The 20,918-nt window shown below is 51.7% G+C and overlaps 1 protein-coding gene across 4 annotated transcripts in view; it reads right to left on the bottom strand.

The window, feature by feature from the left end:
* ACTN1 (actinin alpha 1) overlaps nt 1–20,918 on the bottom strand; it is a 95,520-nt gene that overhangs the window by 27,640 nt on the left and 46,962 nt on the right. For all 4 annotated transcript variants that reach the window (XM_047079451.1, XM_047079449.1, XM_047079450.1 and 1 more), the window contains exons 2-6: nt 17,398–17,512; nt 12,618–12,737; nt 5,474–5,560; nt 3,101–3,188; nt 2,507–2,585 (exon numbers count right to left, since the gene is read on the bottom strand). In XM_047079451.1, coding sequence (XP_046935407.1) covers nt 2,507–2,585; nt 3,101–3,188; nt 5,474–5,560; nt 12,618–12,737; nt 17,398–17,512 — 489 coding nt within the window. The remainder of the gene's footprint in view (nt 1–2,506; nt 2,586–3,100; nt 3,189–5,473; nt 5,561–12,617; nt 12,738–17,397; nt 17,513–20,918) is intronic.

Genomic DNA, 20,918 nt, shown 5'->3' with positions numbered 1-20,918 from the left:
TGGGAAAACACACAACCCAGTGATGGGAGCTCCTTGCTGACCCTCCCCCCTCCATGTCTCGGTGCCCCCTGGTTTTGTCAGCCCGGGACCCCGTTTCCCCATTTGCTACGATGAAAATCACAAAGTTACAAAGAAATCAATACATTCACTCCGGATACTTTCAGGAAGAAACTGCTTAAAATAGAGAAGGTGGAGTCCTTCTGGGAAAGCTTCTGACAGCTTCCAGAATGATTTAAAAACCACTGCCAAGCAGTGAAAGTCACTTCCGTCCAGGGCCTCAAGCAGTCCTGCACACCCGCCTGCCCCACTCGATTCCCAGGGACCGCCAGGCCCCCGTGCCCACCTAAGGCCACAGCAGGAAGAGCTTCCCAGTCAAGAGCCCATGGCTCTCCCCTGTGTCCCAAAGCCAGCTGGCTCTGGCAACCTGTGCTTTCTGGAAAGCATCCACACTTCAGTGGGAGCAGGTCTGTGCTAGGATTTGGGCTGGTGAATTAAGGAGAGGGGAGACACAGTGAAACAGGGAAAAAAGAAAAGACACACGGGGGTGGGTGGCTGGTTAGGTATCAGACCAAGGCCCTTAGACCCTCACCTCCGGAATGGCTGAAGCTCCTGGAGTCTGTGGAATGGGGGAAGGGACTATAGAGTCACAGCCAACAGGACCCCACTTTGTATGGGGTGGCCAACAGCTCTGGATTAAGTGGCTGTCACCCCACACACCGCCATAGGGATACATGCACGCTTGTCACCAAAGCACATCAGGCAAACAGTAAGGAGGTATGTGATGATGCCTCTTTAAAATATTTTTTTTTAACGTTCATTCACTGAGAGACAGAGATAGAGCACGAGTGGGGGTGGGGCAGAGAGAGAGAGAGAGAGAGAGAGAGAGAGAGAGGGGCACAGAGCCCAATGTGGAGCTCGAGCTCACCAACTGTGAGATGATGACCTGAGCCAAAGTTGGACGCTTAACTGACTGAGCCACCCAGGCGCCCCAGTACGTGAGGGTGCCCCTTAAAGAAAAAAATCACTGCTTCTAGGGTTTCTCGCCCCAGCTCTGTTTGATGTGGCCACACAGCGTTCAGGTAAGTTAGGGGGTTCTCAACCTGATTTTCTTCCTTGCAAGGCAGCTGACTTAGAGTGCAGGGACCCTCCTACCCATTAGCTGTCCAAAGCCACGTGCAAGAGCGGGAAAGCTTTCTGTCCTTCAGCGGGTGGGCCAAGACCCCAGCCTCAGGCTTTGGCCCGACTTAGAGAAACTGGAGGGGGTGGGAGTCTGCTCCTTTCCTCCCCGACACCCTGGAAACGGAGGGCTTGACACCATCATGGAGTTCCCAGAGCAGCTCCCGTACCGGCAACATCCAGCCTTGCTTCTGGGGGCACAGGCCAGATGGGGGTCTTCACGGGACACTGTGCTCTCCAAGTGTCAAGGTCAAGTGGAGAAATACAAGAAGAGCCATTCCTAGCAGCTGCCTTGTCAAGAGATTCACACACATGGACAGGTGACATTCCAACCCAAGGTCTAGATCATCAACTGGGGGTGTGGGGAGGGTTCCAGGGGTGGCCTCTTGGTGCTGGGATGGGCTGAGAGGGAAGCTGGTGAGTGAGGTCAGAGTGGTCCCAGACAGGCCTCTCCAAGGTCTTGGCCAGCCCAGACACCAGAACCACTTCGAGGTTAGAAACACAGCTCCCACGCCCTGGTCTGCTCCACAACACATATGTGTGCTCAGGAAAATCCACCAGCTTCATGTCAAGACCCTAAGTGAAATCAAGAAGCAGCTAAAGAAAATCCCCCACCCATGGGGCACCTGGGTGGCTCAGTCGGTTGAGCGTCCAACTCTTGGTTTCGGCTCAGGTCATGATCTCATGGTTCGTGGGTTCAAGTCCCGAGTCAGGCTCTGCACTGTCAGTGCAGAGGAAGTCAGTGCAGAGGAATATTCTCTCTCTCTCTCTCTCTCTCTCTCTCTCTCTCTCTCTGCCCTTCCCCTGCTCGTGCTCTCTCTCTTTCTCTCAAAATAAATAGAGTTTAAAAAAAAAGAAAAAAGAAAATCGCCCAGCCAAACATCAACAGTGACAGGAACCTGCGGGGACCGTCCAACAGCAACTCTTGGACACGGACGGGGGTAAATGCCTCTAAGAATATGCAAACAGCTTAAATTTAAAACATTATATCCACTTTACAAAACCCAGAAAATAGAAGGGGGCGATGCCGATTAGTGTTTCAATACCCCAACAAAAGGCTGCAGGGGTTTGGACATTCTGTGAGCTGTTCGGGTCAGCAAGTACATGCGTGCTGTGCACAGAGGGTACCCCAGCGGCCCTCACAGTGAAGGTGTTTTTCTCTTTCTCTTGTAGGCTATCTCCTGGACTAGTCTAAGGAGACCAACCCCCCCCCCCTTACCATGGCCATGGACCCTCAGAATAAGGGCCCAGTCCTGCACTTCACCCCCACCCCCTGTCAGGGACCCAGCAAGAGGGCTCTGGCAGCGAGAAGTCAGGGAAGCACACATACCTTCCGCAGCTTCCCATAGTCAATCAGCTCAGGCCGGTGTCGGTGGATCAAGGCACAGAAGCCGAGGCCGTCCTTCCAGCTGCCCAAGGGAGAGAGAAGGGTGGGGGGCAAGCTGGTGAGTAGGGCCGGGCTCTAAGGGTAAAGCTCTAAGCAAGGATGGCGGGGGGTCCCCCACTTTGTACCAGAGGTGAACCCACAGTGCTTCGGAGCAGGAGTGAGAAGACAGGATGGGAAGGGACACTCCTTCTGGCCACAATCCCAGGCTCTGGGGTCAAGATTCTATGGGGCACAGGACGTTTGCACACCTGTCATATCCAACTATCCTCTCCGCCAAGATCTTTGTCCCTCCTGCTCTGTTCCAGTGCCCTAGGCTGGAACCTACAGGACACGCTCCTTGGGGAGCTCTCCAGCAGCTGGGGCGTCGACCCAAAGTGCGTAGAAGCAGCCACATCAAAGGGTTTGCGGCACACCCTGAGATAGCAGCTTCTTCCCCAAGGACCCCTGCTCTGTTCTGGAGCTGAGGCTAACCCAGCCAAAGGGGCCTGGGGGAGCAGCTGACGCTCTGCAAGAGCCCCTCCGCCCCTGGCCACTCACCTTATGTGGAAGTTCTGAATGTTGACGTTTTTGTAAGGGGCCGTCTTTCTCTGACACCACAAGAGCAGCCCCTCCTTCGCGGAAGTCTCTGTGAGGAGGGAGATGAAGGACAGAGAGGTCAGCGGGCTGGCTTGGTGGAGGGAGGGGTGTTGGTTCATGGGGAGGCCCCACCATGACCTCAGGGTCCGTACAAAGACCCCCTAGATGGCAACCCTGCTGCTTCCAGGCCATCAAGTCTATTTCCTTGACAAAGTCTGAGTAGCTATTTGAGAAACAAAGAAGCAAACTAAGCAGCTTTTCAGGGCTGGCCATGTTCCACATTCAAACACTGAGACAATGACCTTTCAAAATTTCAGGTCTCCCCCATCACTCCCTGTTATTCAAAGACATGGGAGCATTACAAAATCAATCAGCAAGCTGTATCAGGTCTATGTTTGATTGGTCTATGGAATCTGAAGTCCCAGAATCTCCAGACAGGGGTACATAGTACATAGGCCATGCAGAGTACACACAGCTATACGGGGCAAAAGCATTAGGATCATCTAAAACATAAAGTTGCCTTGTATTTAATGCACGGATTGACACCACTGCTGCACGTGTGAAGCAGACAGGTGCCTGTAAGATAAAGCAGGCAGGTATCTGAGGGGACCCCAGGAGCTCCCAACACAGAAGGGCTGCAAACGACACTGCCCCCACGTGTTCACATCTGTGAATTGCAGATACGGCACCCAGCAAAGAGGGTTCATGGATGATCTCCTTTCCTTTCAATTCACAAAATGGACTTTAAAATGACATTAAATGACTCCTGCAAAGATAATATTTCAAGCACAAGCAAACAATTAAAAAATCAGCAAAGCTAATGCTTCTACTCAGCTCCAGCTTTTCATCAGCTATATTACAAGATTAAAACAGGGACGATTTAACCAGAGCCGACAAGGTCAGCCCCAAAGAATTAAACTAATCAGGGCGCCTGGATGGCTCAGTCAGTAAAGCATCTGACTTCCGCTCAGGTCATGCATGGTCTCGTGGTTTTTGAGTTTGAGCCCCGCATCAGGGTCTTTGTTGACAGCTCAGAGCCTGGAGCCTGCTTCAGATGCTGTGTCTTCCTCTCTCTCTGCCCCTCCCCTACTCGTGCTATGTCTCTATCTCTCTCAAAAATAAATAAATACTTAAAAAAAAATCAAACTTATCAAGAAGGCAACTTGAAAATGGATTTATATCCATCATTACTAAAAAGAACCATGTTCGAAGTGACTATTGTGGACACATTTTTAACCACTTCAGCCCTAAATACCAAGTATCTATAAATCAAACTTAGACCTTCACATGGCTGTGTCATCATGTGTCAAACCAAGATTTCTATAAGCAAACAATTTAATCTGCATTATTCTCATTAAAAAAAAATTACTTTGAATAAAAGTCTTTATAAGATTCCTGGGCCATAGAGGCACCTGGGTGGCTCAGTTGGTTAAGCATCCAACTTGTGGTCTTGGCTCAGGTCATGATCTCACAGTTCGTGGGTTTGAGCCCCACAACGGTCTCTGTGCTGGGAGTGTGGAGCCTTCTTGGGATTCTCTCTCTCTCTCCCTCCCTCTATACTCTTCCCCTGCTTGTGATCTCTCTCTCAAAAATAAATAAAGATTAAAAAAAAAAAAAAAAGATTCCTGGCTGATAAAATGAATTTAAATTATAAATTTTAAAGTGTATTTTTTTAGTGATCTCTACACCCAATGTGGGGCTCAAACTCACAACCCCAGGATAAGAGTCACATGTTCCAATGACTGAGCCAGCCAGGCGCCCCATGAATAAAAAATATTTTAAAAATATTATCTCCGTGTCATCTTTTTGAAATTTGTTTTGGTATAGGTTTCATAATATGAATTCCAATACACAAATACAACTTATTACAAAATGAATACACGCATATCAGATATAAAGCTCAGAAACTGCTGGAGTGTGGAACCAAAAGTTCAGAGTTCCCAGCCCCAAACTATGGTGGCCTCTTAAAGATCTGCGAAGTGGCCACCAGAGGGTGCTGTGGGAGCAAAGTGGAGGACCTGGGGTCAACTCAGAATCCCAAGACACTCCCTCCACGCTGCTATCTCCCTACCTTTTTGGATTTAACAGCCCACAAACCAGGTGGGGTTTCCAGTTCCCCAGAGCAACCTCAGGCAGGCTTAGCGTCAGGGGGATTCCCAGGAGGGAGGGCAGATAACAGCAAAGGGTCAGAAGCCCAAGATGTGGCCCATGATTAAGCCCCCATTGTCAGGGGTCAGGGAGTTCTCCAGACTGAGTCCAGGAAAGAAGATGTGATGGCAAGGGCAGGGGAGTGGACGGGGCTCAGGGACTAATGGAACAGAGCAGAAGACCCACCTTCCACAGAGATGTCCTGGATGGCGAAGCGGAGTATGATGGTCCAGATCATGCCCAGGGTCATTTTCACGTTCCCATCCACGATTTCTACAGAAATGGCATCAGGACATGTTAGGATGGCTCTTGGCAGGGACAGAGTTAAAATTCCCGGAGTGCCCATATCCATGGGTGTACCATGTAGTAAATCAAGGACCACACAGCTCCACTTCTAGGGAAAAGTGGGTATGGGTTTTTAAAGTACAACCAGGTACCACAGGTAACAGGAGAGAAATCTATTTGGAGGTGACCCTGAGCACAAGGCAGGTGTGATCAATTCCAATGGGGTACATTTGGGAAGGCAAGAGAGAAGGGGGTGTCTTCACCAGCCTGACAGAGAAAAGGGAGATGTTTCTAAATCATCGCAAATGTTCTGGCAATTCTATGAGTCAGGGAAGTCTGGGCGATCACAGCTCTCAAAATAGCCACCCATACCCAAAAAGCCAGTGTCCACATCAGAAGATAATCAACCCAACAAACATTGATCCCTAACCCTCACCTGCTTCCAGACCAGGAGACAGTAACCCGGCCCCATGGCAAGGTACTCTCAGCTAAGAGTTTGGCATCCAAAGAATATCTTTTTTTTTTTTTTCCCAACCTGAAAAGCTAACTGTAGGACAAACCTACCAGAACCATGAGAAGGAGTAAGTTCCAGGAACTCCCGATATCCTGAGCCCATGTCCACTAGGGTCTGCTTCCCACAAACCCCTTAAACAAGAGTAGATTCCATTAAGGAGATGACATTCTAAGATTCTAACATCTTATCCCCTCCAAAGTGAGGGCAAAACTGCATGTTGCCACGTGACCAAGAAGGTACAGAGCAGTGTTGCTGCTTCCTGGCGGGGGGCGGGGGATGGGAGGTAACTCTGTGGAGCCTGCATGGGGCGTGGGGTCTAGAAGGAACAGTGTCCACGTCGGACAGGGGACAGGATGTAACCCTTCCTGCTAATGACGGCTTTAAATGCCCTTCCCAGAGCCCCAGATACCCGCGGGACACAGACCCGAGTCAGAGGACCTGGGTTAGAGACAGACAACTGAGTAGCATACCACCATTTCTTTAACAGGTAAGAGAGCCAGCCAGCTCTTTGCAGAGCATGCTGGGGGGAAGTAGAGGCAGTTAATCAGTCAGGAGTCAGTTCATAAAGATTTGGTTTTTTATTTTTTTTATTTTATTTTTTTTTAATTTTTTTTCAACGTTTATTTATTTTTGGGACAGAGAGAGACAGAGCACGAACGGGGGAGGGGCAGAGAGAGGGAGACACAGAATCGGAAACAGGCTCCAGGCTCTGAGCCGTCAGCCCAGAGCCTGACGCGGGGCTCGAACTCATGGACCGCGAGATCGTGACCTGAGCTGAAGTCGGACGCTTAACCGACTGCGCCACCCAGGCGCCCCAAGATTTGGTTTTTTAAAAATGCCTTTTCACTAGTGACTTCCGATGGTTTCGTATCTGTAATGTTTAAAGAGTTTATACAGGGAGAGCACCTGGGTGGCTCAGTCGGTTGAACGTCTGACTTTGGGTCAGGTCATGATCTCCCAGTTTGTGAGTTCGAGCCCCACATCGGGCTCTGTGCTGACAGCACGGAGCCCACTTTGGAGCCTCTGTCTCCCTCTCTCTCTGCCCATCCCCTGCTTGCGCTATCTCAAAAATAAATAAAACATTACAAATAAATTTAAAACTTTTTTTAATTTAAAAAATAAAAGAGTTTATATAAATTGATAAGGAAAAAAATCTAAATTCACAATAGGCAAAAAACATGAATAAATACTTCACAAAATATGAAATATAACCAATTTATAACCATGTTCCTTCTCCCTGTAATTAAAGAAGATAACATTTTCCCAGCTACTAAATTAGCAAAGTTAAAAAACAAGGAACACACACCATGATGGTAACAAGGCTACCACACTGTGGCTGGAAGTATAAACTGGTTGAAAAAAACACTTTCTGGGAAATAATTTGGCAACAGGATCAAGCACCTTGAAGTTGTTCGACTTTTTCACGGTGAAATCCACCTCTAGGAATCTGTCCCTAGACAATGATCTGAAATGCAGAGTAAGGTTACTGCATAAAGGAGTTTGTCGTAGGGTCATTTATCATGGCCCCAAGTTGGAAACTTCAAGAATATACCAAGTTCGAGGTGTGACTGAGTAAATCCCCAGCCCCTGGCACCCCCATGCTCAGAACCTCCATAGCTTCCCACCTTACTCAGAGTCAAAGCCAGTGGCCAGTGAGGTCCTCACGGTCCCCCCATCTCCTCCAGTCACATGGCCCCCATGTGACTTGTCTCTCACCTCCCTCCCATCCCCACTGCATCTTCTCCTAGAAACCTCCCACCTTACTCCCTGCTTGGTTTTTCCCCTTCTGACGCATGTATGTGTGTATTTTCTCTGTTCCCCTTCCAGAACATAAGCTCCAAGGGGGGAACAATTTTTCTGTTTTGCATCGCTGCTTAGAGCCCAGCATGGTGCCTGGCACAGAAAAAGCCCTCCATCAACATTTGCTGAATGAGTGAATGAATGAATGAATGAATGAATACTGGAAGTCACTACACACATGTGGGTGAATGGGTGGCGGTCACCCAGGCCTGGGGTTGGGAGAACATAACCGCACTCAAGCTCCTCCAGGGCAGGACCCAGGTCTGGGACAGAGCACAGCTGGGCTCAACAATTAACACAGCCACTAAATATTACATTCATGACTTTTTAATGACTTGGAGAAATCTTTGTAATATGGAAAGTGGAAAAAGCAAGTATGAAATTTCAGGGACGGTGTTTCAAATACAGGGGGCATTTTTTTAAAGCCTAGAAGAGGCTCCGGTGGTAACAGGGCCACGTGACCTTCCCATCGGAGGAGAGGCCGCTACATGGGTTCCCGCCTCTGCCCCAACCGTGAAGGCCAAACACCCGTGCCTCCTGCTGGCCCGGAGCTCAGCACCCTCCCAGCACTAAGGGAGACGAGCTCAGGGAGACAGAGTGCCTTCTTTCTTGGGTTTTGCCTGCTTACTCCTCTCTCCCTCCTTCCCCTAGAAACCCCCAGGGAGTTTTGCTCCCTGAATTCTCACTCATACCTGATCCTCCGGGAAAGAGGAGAGCCAAGTACAGGCAAAAAGGGGGGAGGGGTGTTAACACCCCATGCACCACCCCAGCAGCTCCCGGTCCCACCCCCAGAGAACAGCCCTCCCCAGAGGAGCCCCAGAACAAACCCTTTTCCCAGGCATCTGTATGTTTGGAGCAGGGACACCCCATCTCACCAGCAGCTTTACATCAGGGGGCTACCACGCATGCTGGGTCCAAAAGGAGGGTCCCAAGGCCACCACTGGGCCCTGTGGACAAAACCACAATGACAGACTACAATGTGTGCCACGGGTATGGGAAGAAGCGGCATGTTTCTGAATTTCTGGTCTACGGCCAGCCAAGGAGCTGCTCGCATCCTGCATTTACCCCCTGCCCCCACTCCAGGGATGCGGTCGCCTGCACACGATTCAGAGGGCAGAATGAAGACGTTCCACCTGACAGAAACTAGACCTGGATGTCACCACCTCCCAGACCGATGCTTTAGTTACTGCACCCACTACCCCCTCCACCCCGAGGACACGTGAGAAATCTTCAAGAGCACCGCCAAGCTCTTGGCCCCCAAAGCCATCAAGCTTTCCCTGCCCAAAGATCTTAACATAAATCCTCCCGGGTCCTCTCACCTGCTTAAATCCCAACCACTCACCTAGGACAAGCCTCGACTCTATGAAGTCTGGACACTAAACCAAGTCTGGTAAAGGAAACCGTGAGGACCTATCCTAATCCCTCCGGGATGTACGGAAGTTCCCTGCCTTCGGCCTCCATCTGAACACCTTCAGGGACAGGGGCCATATGCCCCCCCGCCGGGGAGCACCCATTCCATTCCCGTGGGTTCTGCCCATCATGCAGAATCAGCCTGCCCAGGGGGGCTCCCGGGCCTGGTTCTGCCCTTCAGGGCTTGGCCGGAGTCTAGTCCTTGCACCACATGATAGTTCTTTAAAGGTCTTGCCCACGCCAGGCCTGCTCCCCTCGGCCCAGAATGACTCCTCAGGGCAACCAGCAACACCTCCCCCCACCCCAGCCCAGCCCCCAGGAGAGCTCATTCCGGGTGATCCGCTCCACCGCGTTTTGTTATATAGTCTACAGCGGTAAACTTCATTTCATTAAAATAAACAAAGCCCACATGTGGCCTCGTCCAGTGTCCTGGCACAGCAGGGCAGCCATCACAGCATGATCTCAGTGCTCACCGTGAAACGGGAGAGAGGATTTCAAAGCGGAAGGCTCAGCCTGAAGCCCTGACTCCTGCAGGCAGAGAGAAGGTAAGGATGATCTCATTTTAAAGGACCCTTCAAAAATCTTTAGAGGAGGGGTGCCTGGGTGGCTCAGTCAGTTAAGTGTCCAACTTCCAGCCTGGGTCATGATCTCATGGTTCACAGGTTCGAGCCCAGCATCTTATTCCAGATGGCTGATGGCATGGAGCCTACTTGAAATTCTCTCTCTCCCTCTCTCTGCCCCTCCCCTGCTCGGGTGTGCTCTCTCTCAAATAAATAAACTTAAAAAAAAAATAATAAAAATCTTTAGAGGAGTGAGCCCATGTGAAAAAAATTGGAAACTGTGGCCAGCTTGGTTAACAGACTTCTGGGAAGGCCAGAGGTGCTGGGTGGAGTTTGAGCCAGTGTCTGTCTTTGCTCTTCACCCCCTGCTGGGGGGAGCACAGCCAACCTGGCCCGCCACTTGGTCACTGATGGGACAGTCCTATCCTTGGCCCCCGCATGGGACTCCAACGGTGTCCGGAGTGACAGGAAGAAGTTCAGACCTCAGCTCTGGAGCCCAAACCCCTGGGTTCAAAACCCTAGCAACGTTTGTAAGCTTCTGTTGCCTTGACTGTAAAATGTGGCCAGTGATACCCACCCTACAGGCCTGCCCTCAGGTCAAAGGGGATATCCCATGCAAAGCATCCTGTCCAACCAGGCAAAGAGCCAGAACCAAGCGCTATTCCCTCCCATCTGCCCTTTCCCTCCTCCCCTTTGGACTTCAGAGTTTAAAAAAAAAAAACAAACAAACATTTTTTTTTGTTGTTGTTAGATAGCTATTAAATTTTTCTTTCTAAAAATCTGGATTTCTGGCTTCTTTTAAAACACTGAAAGATGTGGCGATGCTGGAACCCACATTCCCAGAGAGCAACAAACGATTAGAGATGCATGGCAGGTGCCCCGCTTAGAAGGACATGCTCTCCCAGTTCTCCACAATCCCCACCCATCCCTACAGTCATCCCTGACCCACCTTCTCCATCCTTCACTTCCCGGCCCCAGGGGACATGTGTGGTTGCTCCAGACCAGCTGAGTGAGTGCCATTTTCTTTGGTTTCCCAGCCCTGCTCGGTTGAAACTTTTTCTGCCACGTCTTTATTCCTCCCTAACAGACCAACCTACTCTTTTCTTTTCTTCTTGTTAAAAAGCAGAGAATACGTCCCCACTCAGAAAACCAAGTACCCTGCCGTGTGCAAGTCCTTCAAACATTTACTGAGTACCTACTATGTGCATCACACTGTGAGGAGCCGGCGCCACACAGATGTGGAAGATGCAGTCTTTGCTCCACAGCTGAAGGTGTGCCGGGCCACACGAGGCCCTACCCGTGACCGCTCAAGCATTAGCTTGAGTCCCCAGTAAGGCAGGGGATGGCAACATTTTTCTGTAAAAGGCCTGACAGGAAATAGTTTCAGCTTTGCAGGCCATATGGTCTCTGTCGCAACTATTCTGCCAATTGTAGCGGGAAAGCAGACACAGATAATATGCAAACAGACAGGTGTGGCTGCGTTCCAGTATTTACAAAAACCCGTGTGTCAGCCACATTTGACATCATGGGCTACACTTTGCCAACACCGTGCTAACATTTGTGTTTGATGTAGCAATATTCAATCCCTCAATTTCTAGAAAAGAAGGGCGCCAGGGGCTTTCAATTCATCAACCAGAAGAGAGATCTGCTCCTGAGATTTACTGGAGCAAGTCCCCCACCCTCTTTAAGAAAAGGCCGCTCTCCAGGGGCATCTCTCTGGGGTCATGCAGACCGGGTCTCAGTTCTGGTTTTGCCATTTACTGCCCTTGGGACGTTAAGTAAGTTATTTCATCTCGTCAGGGCATCCATTTCCTTCTCATCAAGTGAGGATAACTGGGGCCACCAGAGAGGGCCACTGTGAGGGTTAAATGAGATCACTGGTACACGGGGCTTTGGCACACCCCCTCCACAGCATATGTGCTCAGCGATCGCAGCCGTGCACACACCTTCAATCGTGAATGAATGGACGGAGACTCTTTCCATCTCTAGATTTCTGGTGCTGCACGGCAGGTGCCCGCTGAGTCCTGGCTGAGTCCTTGGGACACAGTCCTGACACGGCCTGGTTAGGGTGTCCTATTCTAATCACCTCCACCCTCCCCAAATCCTTCAGAGCCGCCCCAGTGCACACAAGAAACTGCACTGCCTCTTCTAAACCATTAAGAACAAGCTAATAACAATTTATACTGAGCTTTAAAGTTTGTTTTTTTGTTTTTCTCAAGTGAAGAAAAAAAGAGTCAAGAAGCTAACAGGCAGAGGAATGCTATTCGGAATGTCCCTGAATGTCCCAGAAGGCTTCTGGATATCAGTCTTCCCGGGACTCTGTGGGGCCTTGGGGCAGCCCTCACTGTCCAACCCAGTCCGTGTCTGACACTCTCCAGGCAATAGGATTCCCCACCCCGGGCAGCAAAGTGCAGGCAGGCCTTCGGGTGAGGGAAGTAGCATTCCGCTCACATGGGACCCCATGGCACCAGGATTAGGCTGGGCGTGTGGAGGAGGGGCTGGCACTGGGGTGAGGACCAGGGAGCTGGCCCTTGGCTTTCCAGGAGGCAGACCCGGGGGTGGGGGGCACAGAGACTGGATGGAAAGCGTATTTGTTACATGCAGAATCCACAGGTCGACCAGGTGGAGGTGCCGGCAGCCTCACTTCCAAATGCCCCCAGTGATGCAGGACTCCGGGAGTCAGGGCAGAAAAGGCCAGGAGAGCAGAGAGCAGAAACTCAGGCTCCTCAGAGGAGCCAGCCCACCAGCAGGCCTCACTCACCTTCGGCTCCAATGGACACGAGCTTGACTCCCTTGCTGGCGATGAAATCCAGGGCCTTGTTGACGTTGGAGATCTTGTGCACTCTCATTTTGCCTCTCTCCGGCTTGGCCAAGCGCTCCCCTGAATACAGACCGAGAGGGAGGGCAGGAAGGGTGAGATGCTGTTTCCCGGGACCCGGGCTGCTGCTCTCACGACCCCCTCGCCTGGCTGCGAGCGAGGGCCACGCTGGCAGGAAACAACAGAGCGAGCCGACCCTGCCTCTTTTCTGCCACTTCTCAGACCTGAACTGCTTGCCTCCACCCAGCAGATCTGTAGTAAGCAACCCCCCCCCCCAATCAGGGACTTGGCTGGGTGCTAGGAATAGAGGGGTGAATGAAACCGTTTCCTGCCTTTGTGCACTTACTGACCAGGAGGAGCTTCAACAGAGAAACACACAAGTATATGCAAATGAGCAAACACCAAGAAGGATAAATACTTAACAAAAGGATGCAGAGGAGCACAGGAGGAGGACAAAGGGCTTAGGGAAGTCAGGGAAGGCCTGTGAGTGGGAGGGCAGCCAGGCCAGGGCAGCAGGGAGTGATGTTCAAGGCAGAAAAGGAACAGCACATGCAAAGGCCCTGAATCCCTTCTAGTCTGGAACGTTCGGCCTGGGAAGGTGTGTCGGCACTCTCGAATATTCTGGAAAAGTTCCTGGCGTTTGAATGGAGCTGCCCACAGCCTCCCTCTCTCACTTGAAACCGCTGCCTCCCGCAGGGACATCGTTGGCTTGGCTCCAAGTCAACCCCCCCCACCCTCACTCCACCCCCTCCTCCAACTCAGGTGTCAGGCTCAGAAAGCTGTGGGGAAAGGATGGTGCCCCCAACAGCCCACTAAGAGCACTTTCGGCTCAGAACAGAGGCACTCGGGGCCTTCTCGAAACTATTTGAAAAATTCATATGCCTAACACGCACGCCCATACTGGGGGAAGGGCACAGAGCAGTAAAGTCTCTAAGAGGCCAGGGGCACCAAAGGGCTGAGAAATACCGTCCTAGAGCCCCAGACTCAGTACGCCTGCACCTGCCACGGTCTCCAGCACAGCCAGCTGCACACCCCTCCGTGCCACACCAAGCACGTGAGCCGCCTGGCTGAGGGAGCTCAAGGGGCTGGGCGGCCACAAGGTCAGAGCAGCGCTTCTGCAGGGGGCCGCCCGGCCCCCCAGCTTCTAGGGAACAGACTTCCTGCTACAGATGGGATGAGGCAGTTCCCGGGGAAGCACAGTTGGGCTTTTGTGATTAAATCAGGACTTTCCACTCGCGGCCGCTGCTCAGCCTCTCCAGCAAGGTACCCCGCCGTCCTCCCGGGCGGATGACACGCCACATCTTCCCACAGGATGGATGGAAGCGGCACCCCATCCCGCCCCCCGCCCCGAAGGCCCTCCTGCTAAAGACCCAGCCGTTAGGTCCCACCAAGCCCGGGCTCCCCAGCCAGCTGACGGCTGTGCACACCGGCTGGAACAGGACGGCGGAGGCGGTCAGGCCAGCAGTTCTCGAACTTCAGACACCCAGCCTTCACCTGCCTCCTACGTTTCTGATTTAGGAAGTTTGGGGTGTGTTCCGGGAATCTGCAGGCTGACAAGCAGTCCTGTGGACTCTGGTGTGGGTGGTCCAGGGACGCTTCTCAGAGGACCTCTGCAGGCAGCAGCCCCTTCCTTCCGTCACTCTATCCACCTCAAGACACTCAAGGAAGAAAAGGCAACGTCTCAGTGACTCCATTTCTCCCACTCCATGGGAAGAGACAAGCCCGCTTCACGGACACACACCGGTCCCGTTCAGTGGGGACACACTGGCAGCTACACAGAAAAGCCCAGTTCAGGGCATCCGGTCACCCTACTATTTGCCAAGCATCACCTACATGCCGAGTACAATCTGAAGCACTTGAGACACAAAGATGAGACCATCCCTGTCCCCAAACAGCTCAGGGTAGAAGGGGGGAAAAAAACCAAGTGAGCCAAAAATGATCATGCCACGGGGAAACTAACACAGTAGAGGAATTAATGGGGTGTGACAGGAGCCCAAAGGAGGGTGGCCACTCACGTGGTGAAAGCCTTCCTGGAGGGAAACCCCGAGCTGAGTTTTAAAGAATGAAAAAGAACAACACCAGGTTTGTTTAAACGAAGAAATGCTGAAGAGGAGGCAGGGAAGGATGCTCTAAAAGGCAGTTAAAGGAAAACAGTATGGCAGTTCCTACAAAAAGTTAAACATAGAATTACCATATGATCCAGCATTTCTACTTCTAGGTTTATACCCCCAAAGAATTGAAAGCAGGGACTCGAACAGACATCATCCACTCATGTTCACAGCAGCATCTTTCACGATAGCCACAAGGTGGAAGCCGTCCGTCCAAATGTCCCATCAGATGAGTGGATAAGCAAAACGTGGCACGTACATACAGTGGGATATTAGTCTGCCAAAGGAAGGAGATTCCGACACATGGTACAACACGGATGAGCGCAGAAGACGTCACGATGAAATAAGACAGCCGCAAAAGGACACGTGTCCTGTATGATTCCACTGTTATGAGGTGCTGAGAACAGGCAAACACACCGAGACTAAAAGAATGGTGACTTCCAGGGGCTCGAGGGAGAAGGGATGGGGGAGTTAGTGTTTAATGGGCTTGGAGTCTGCATGGGATGATGGAAAAGTCTAGAGATGGATGGTGGTGATGGCAGCACAACACTGGGAACGTACTGACTACTTCTGGGTACAATTAAAAATGTTCAAAATGTTGGGGGCATGGGTGGCTCAGCTGGTTAAGCTTTCAGCTCAGGTCATGATCTCACAGTTTTGTGAGTTCGAGACCCGCATCAGGCTCCATGCTGATGGTGCAGAGACTGCTTGGGATTCTCTCTCTCTCCCCCCCTCTCTCTCCCATTCTCTCTACCCCTCCCCCATTCATGCTGTCTCTGTCTCTCTCAAAATAAATAAATACTTTGGGGCGCCTGGGTGGTGCAGTCGGTTAAGCGTCCAACTTCAGCCAGGTCACGATCTCGCGGTCCGTGAGTTCGAGCCCCGCGTCGGGCTCTGGGCTGATGGCTCAGAGCCTGGAGCCTGTTTCCGATTCTGCATCTCCCTCTCTCTCTGCCCCTCCCCCGTTCATGCTCTGTCTCTCTCTGTCCCAAAAATAAATAAACGTTGAAAAAAAAAATTAAAAATAAATAAATAAATACTTTAAAAATGTTCAAAATGCTAAATTTTATGTTATGCAGATTTTACCACACACACACACACACACACACACACACACACACACACACACAATTCCCCACCCCACCCCCAATGCACAGATTTCACCTGCAAGAGGTTATTTAGAAGTATTGGGGGGAAAAAGTCAGTTGGAGCTTATGCAAAAGCCCAGAGGGTTTCCAGAAAGCATGTCATTGGTGAGGACTGCATGTCTCTTGGGGTGGCAGAGGGTCTGAGGTCTGATACCTTTTTGGGAAGTTAGTTGAAAACAAAACAGGTGCCAGCTCACAAAGGATCCTTCAAGCTATGCTAAGGAATGCGGGCCACAGGCTTCGAGCCCTGGGGAGGCACTGAAGGGCTCTGAGCAGGGAACAGGGAGACCATATTTGGGCCGTCAGATGGTCCCTCTGGCTACGCTGTGGGTGATGGACTGCAGCGGTGGGGAAGGAGCCAGGTGGGGGTTGCAGGCCTCTGTGGACCACCTAGGTGAGAGCTGACCCAGGGCCACACTGATACCACGGTAGCAGAGGTTAAAAGGATAACAGAAAGGGGCGCCTGGGTGGCTCAGCTGACCGTCTGACTTCAGCTCAGGTCATGATCTCACGATTCGTGAGTTCGAGCCCCACACTGGGCTTGCTCCTGTCAGCACGGAGCCCACTTTGGATCTTCTGTTCTCCTCACTCTCTGCCCCTGCCCCGCTCTTTCTCTCTCAAAAATGAATAAACATTAAAAAAAAAAAAAAAAGAAAGGATAAAAGAACGGACAGAACTCGAATGCCCAGTTGGAGACAGAGGAAGAGCGGTCTTTGATTCCTACATTAGGTTCAGAAGGACAAGATGGAGATGATGAGAGGAAAGAGGTCTGCCGGGGCCAGGGCTGGTCAGCGCAGTTTGGGACATGCTGAGGGGACCCTGGGGGGCATGTGGGTGGAGATGGGGTTTGAGAGAAAAGGCTGGACTGAGACCAGGTCTGGGACTCACTAGGGTCAAGGTAGAAGGTAAAGTGAAGAGAGTAGCTGTGATTACCCAGTGTATGAACCAAGGTGAGAATGTTGGAACCACTGACCCCTAAGGCATCGTGGAGGAAAGGTACTCATAAGAAAGTGGAAATGTGCATTCAAAGGGAGCTGCCCCTCCAGATTTCTGGACATCCAAATTCTACACGGGGGGCCAGATAAACGAGTGGGATCATCTGGATATAGGCAGATGGGTTCTAGTGGAGCTGAGGTTTGGAGATGGTTATATAATGGCCCCAAAGTCCAAGCACTCTGGAGGGGAAGGGACCTCCGAGACCACCCTCCATACTCCCTCGTTTTGCAAATGAGGGTGCTAAGGCAGAAAGGCAGTGACATGTCCAAGGACACATGGACGGCTGGCCGCAGCAGAGCCGGAAGCAAACCCGGTCTACTCGTCTTAATTCACACAGGTCGCCCCTGACTTCTTTCAAGAGACCCACAGCTCACGACCAAAGGCACAGCAGAAGCAGGTGGCAGACAATGCTCCCAAAGCGGCCGAGCCCAGCAGGCAGCACCCCGTCTCGGCCAGGGCGGCCCACCTCACCTGAGATGACCTCCAGCAGCAGCATGAGCTTTAGTCCGTCCCGGAAGTCCTCCTCGATGTTCTCGATCTGCGTCCCCGCCTTGCGAAGGTGGGAGTTGCACCATGCCGTGAACGTCTGGGCAAAGGAAAGACGAGCAGGCGGTCAGGCTCCCCACAGGTCCCATGGTCTCTGAAGCCCTCACAGGGGCCTCCGGGGGTCCCCAGGACCCACCTGCCTCATGCCCTTTCCAGCTGCTGTGTTGGCACCAGTGGGATGGACAAAGCAACACGTCCTTTAACGCCTCCCCAACCAACCTTCTTCCAAAAACACCACCCTGTCCACAGCATAAGGGCCAGCAACTTATCTCTTGGGGTATAAGGCTTAGTTTCGATCTTCACAGTTACAAGGCAGATTACCCCAGAGGTAACACATTAAGCCTCACTAATTAATTAGGGCAAAACAGTTCGTTAAATCCTTGTCCACTTGGCAGGGACAAGGGAAAGACTTAGTAAGTCTTGTCGGGATCAGAGTTCAGAGGCCCGGGATCAGGATAAAGGAGAAAACGGTGTGCATCCCGATGCCCGCGTGTGTGTATGTTTGGGGTAGGGATGTGGAGCCACCTCAAGCTGCAAGAGCGTGAGGAAGAATTCCAGGAAGGGAATCTAAGGAGAGAAAATGAAAGACCGTCTATATTGTAATTTTCTAGCCGGTGGGGACAGAGCAGCAACACTGAAGCCTCTTCTGTAGCAACCAAGCAGTCCTGTGCCAACAGCACCACCTTGTGGCTCAAACAAGGAACAGGGTGACTCAACAAGCAGAGAAAAAAAAAAAGCGCGTGCTTCAATTTCCCACGCCCGCCTAAAATCTGGGCAGGGGTCTCTCCCCAGCTGCCACATTCCACGGGAAACAGAGAGAGGAACTCTCTTGCTTCAGATCCAATCCACTTTTGGCAACGCCACACTTCTATGCATCAACCAAACGGCACTCAACTACACGGGGGCTCAAGAGCCAACGTCCAGCCCCCCACAGCAGGGCCAGTCAGCATTCTTCCCACCTGCCCTGCGAAGTTGCAACAGTGAGCAGTGTGTTACTCAGCAGCAGCAGCCGCCCCAGAACTACCCTCCTCCTCAGCAAGGTCACCAGACTCATGACCCCCCCTCCCCCACCACTTCCTCTTGCCCCGGAGGAACAGTTAAGTGGCAATGAACTGGCAGAAGGGAAGATCGCCACACCGGTGACCATCAGGGGAAAAGAAATGGTTGCTTAGGTTTATAAGGAAGAATTACAGAGCCTGTGAGCAGGAAGAAGGGATAACCGTTCACGTAGGTGGGGAGAAGAGGCAGTATTATGACACCCCCAGTTCTGACCTTACCTTTAAACAATGCCTCACTAGGAATTTACCAACATGGGCTACTTCTCTGTCCCTGCAAACACACCTCCACTCTGTAGGCCAGTCTGCTCCCGTGAGAGAGAAGAGGCGCGTATGTGCTCTCCAAAAGCTTTGCGAAGGTTGGCACATAGGCTAAGGGTGGGCAGGGGGCGTAGACGAATCCTCAGCCTGGAATATCCTCTAGGTCACGCTTGGCTAGCTCATGCTCATCTCCCAAGATCAGGCTAAGATATCACCTCCTCCGGGAAGCCTTCCTGACAGCCAACTGCCACATCTGGGTTGGGGCACAGAGCCCAAAGCACCCCACACCCACTCCATCCTTGCCCATATCCCACTGCATGTTCCTTGCCTGGCCACCTGACAGAATGGGAGCTCCTGAAGGTGTGGACTCAATGCTCTCCCCAGAGTCCCAGGCACAGAGTCAGGGACACAGCAGTGACCAAAAGAGCAAAAACCCCTGCCCTGTACAATGGACATTCTAGTGGAAAATTGGGCAACTGGGGAAGGAGCCAGTGAGAAGCTGATGTGAAGTGAGGGGGCCTAGATGATCCCACTGTGCCTGTGGGTGATGCCGGATGGTATCAGAGCAGAGGGCCACACAGTGCCCTCAGGGACCCTCCGGAAGTGTGAGACGACAGCTCAGAGGAAAGGGCAAGAAGGAATATTTACTGGGTGCCCTTCCTTTGTGTTGGTGCTACAACCTGGCAGGAAATGAGAGGGCACTTAGCCTTTATCTTCATTTTGTTAAGACTATTTTGGTTGTTGTAAAAAATATTAGAGTGTTAGAGAAATTTTTTATCTTGAAGATAATTTATTTTGTGGTTCCATATTCTCCCCCAGCTGCACCTGTCCATATACTACTGCCCGGATGTCACCACACTGTGTAGTTAGCGGGGGGGGGGGGGGGGGGGGGGAGTCTTTCTTCATTTACCACCATCTTGGATTTCCACAGCACCTTGCTCTCATCTCCCTTCCAGGCCCACACTCTGCCACTGCCTGGAGTTTTCTACAGACCGGAGGGTAAGTGGATCCACACCCCTCCCACCCCCCCAAGCAGGGGACAGTTTCAGTCCTAATGCGGCCAGAGTCCTGGCGGGAATCACCAGCACAGCTGGGGCCTGTGAAATCTCACGGTTTATCACCCAGTTGTGGAGAGGGGTTGGGGATGAGAGGAAGAGGCTGGTTTTGAAAAAAGACACTGCTTTTGCAAGAGGAAAATGCTGTTGAAAGCAGCCAGCCCCATTTCCTGGGGAAGCCAGGCTCAGAGCCCTGGGAGACAGAAATGCACCTGTGTTTGCTCACGTCTCCCACACAAAACCCTGCTTCTGAGGCCTCCGGGACTGCGCTTCGCTAAAACCCTCAGTCTTGCATCCCGGGCCCCACTGATGATGCCTTGAAGGGGCGTCTGAGCACCTCCCAGATAAGACAGTTCCACCAACAAGCAGCACCCATCACGCTACTCAGGCTTACGTAGGAAATGGCGGAGGTAACTTGGTGACCGAGAACGTGCCTTCGAGATATACCAGATCTGGATTCAGTGGTTAGATCTACTCTCTCCAAGCTGCGTGACCTTCAGACTACCCTCCCTAAACTTTAGTTTCCTGAACAGTAAAAGAGAGACAGTGACGGCATGCTTTAAGTCAGGAGGATTCACTAGAAAACACTTAGAAAGTGCCTGTCACTTAGAAAAGTGCACAATCCATGGTAAAGGAGGAGAAAGGGTAGCTCCCCTGAAACCTCCCGGTGGACCCATCACTCTGTGTCCCCAGCCTGCAGCCTTCCCACCAAACTCTGCCTGGGGCCCACCCCAAAAGTGCGGCCCTGGGTTCCCAAGAAGACACTTAGTGTGTCTGAGAACGCGGATGTGTTACGGGAAAGGACTACCATTGTGTGGGGTGCAGAAAGCATGTGACTTTGACAGTGGCCTTGTGACTCCTCGACAGAGGAGAGACTAATAGGGTAAAGAGTGTGTGGGGGGGAGCGCGGGGTGGGGGGGGGAAGTACAGCACCAGCAACGTGGGCATCCAGGCACACCACGCAGTGATATTCTTTCCTCCAGCGTATGGCCCCACCTGTTGTGTCTGAGACACTGAAGATTCATGCTTCCCTGGCCAGGGCAGCGCTTCAGGAGCTCCTTAGTAAAGGATTTAT

Source organism: Lynx rufus, unplaced genomic scaffold (genome assembly GCF_022079265.1).
Source record: "Lynx rufus isolate CCGP_SWC_20201006 ecotype Redwood Valley unplaced genomic scaffold, mLynRuf1.p SCAF_17, whole genome shotgun sequence".
NCBI classification, from domain to species: domain Eukaryota; kingdom Metazoa; phylum Chordata; class Mammalia; order Carnivora; family Felidae; genus Lynx; species Lynx rufus.
The sequence above is the reverse complement of the archived record's forward strand: the minus strand, read 5'-3'. Positions and strand labels throughout refer to the sequence as shown.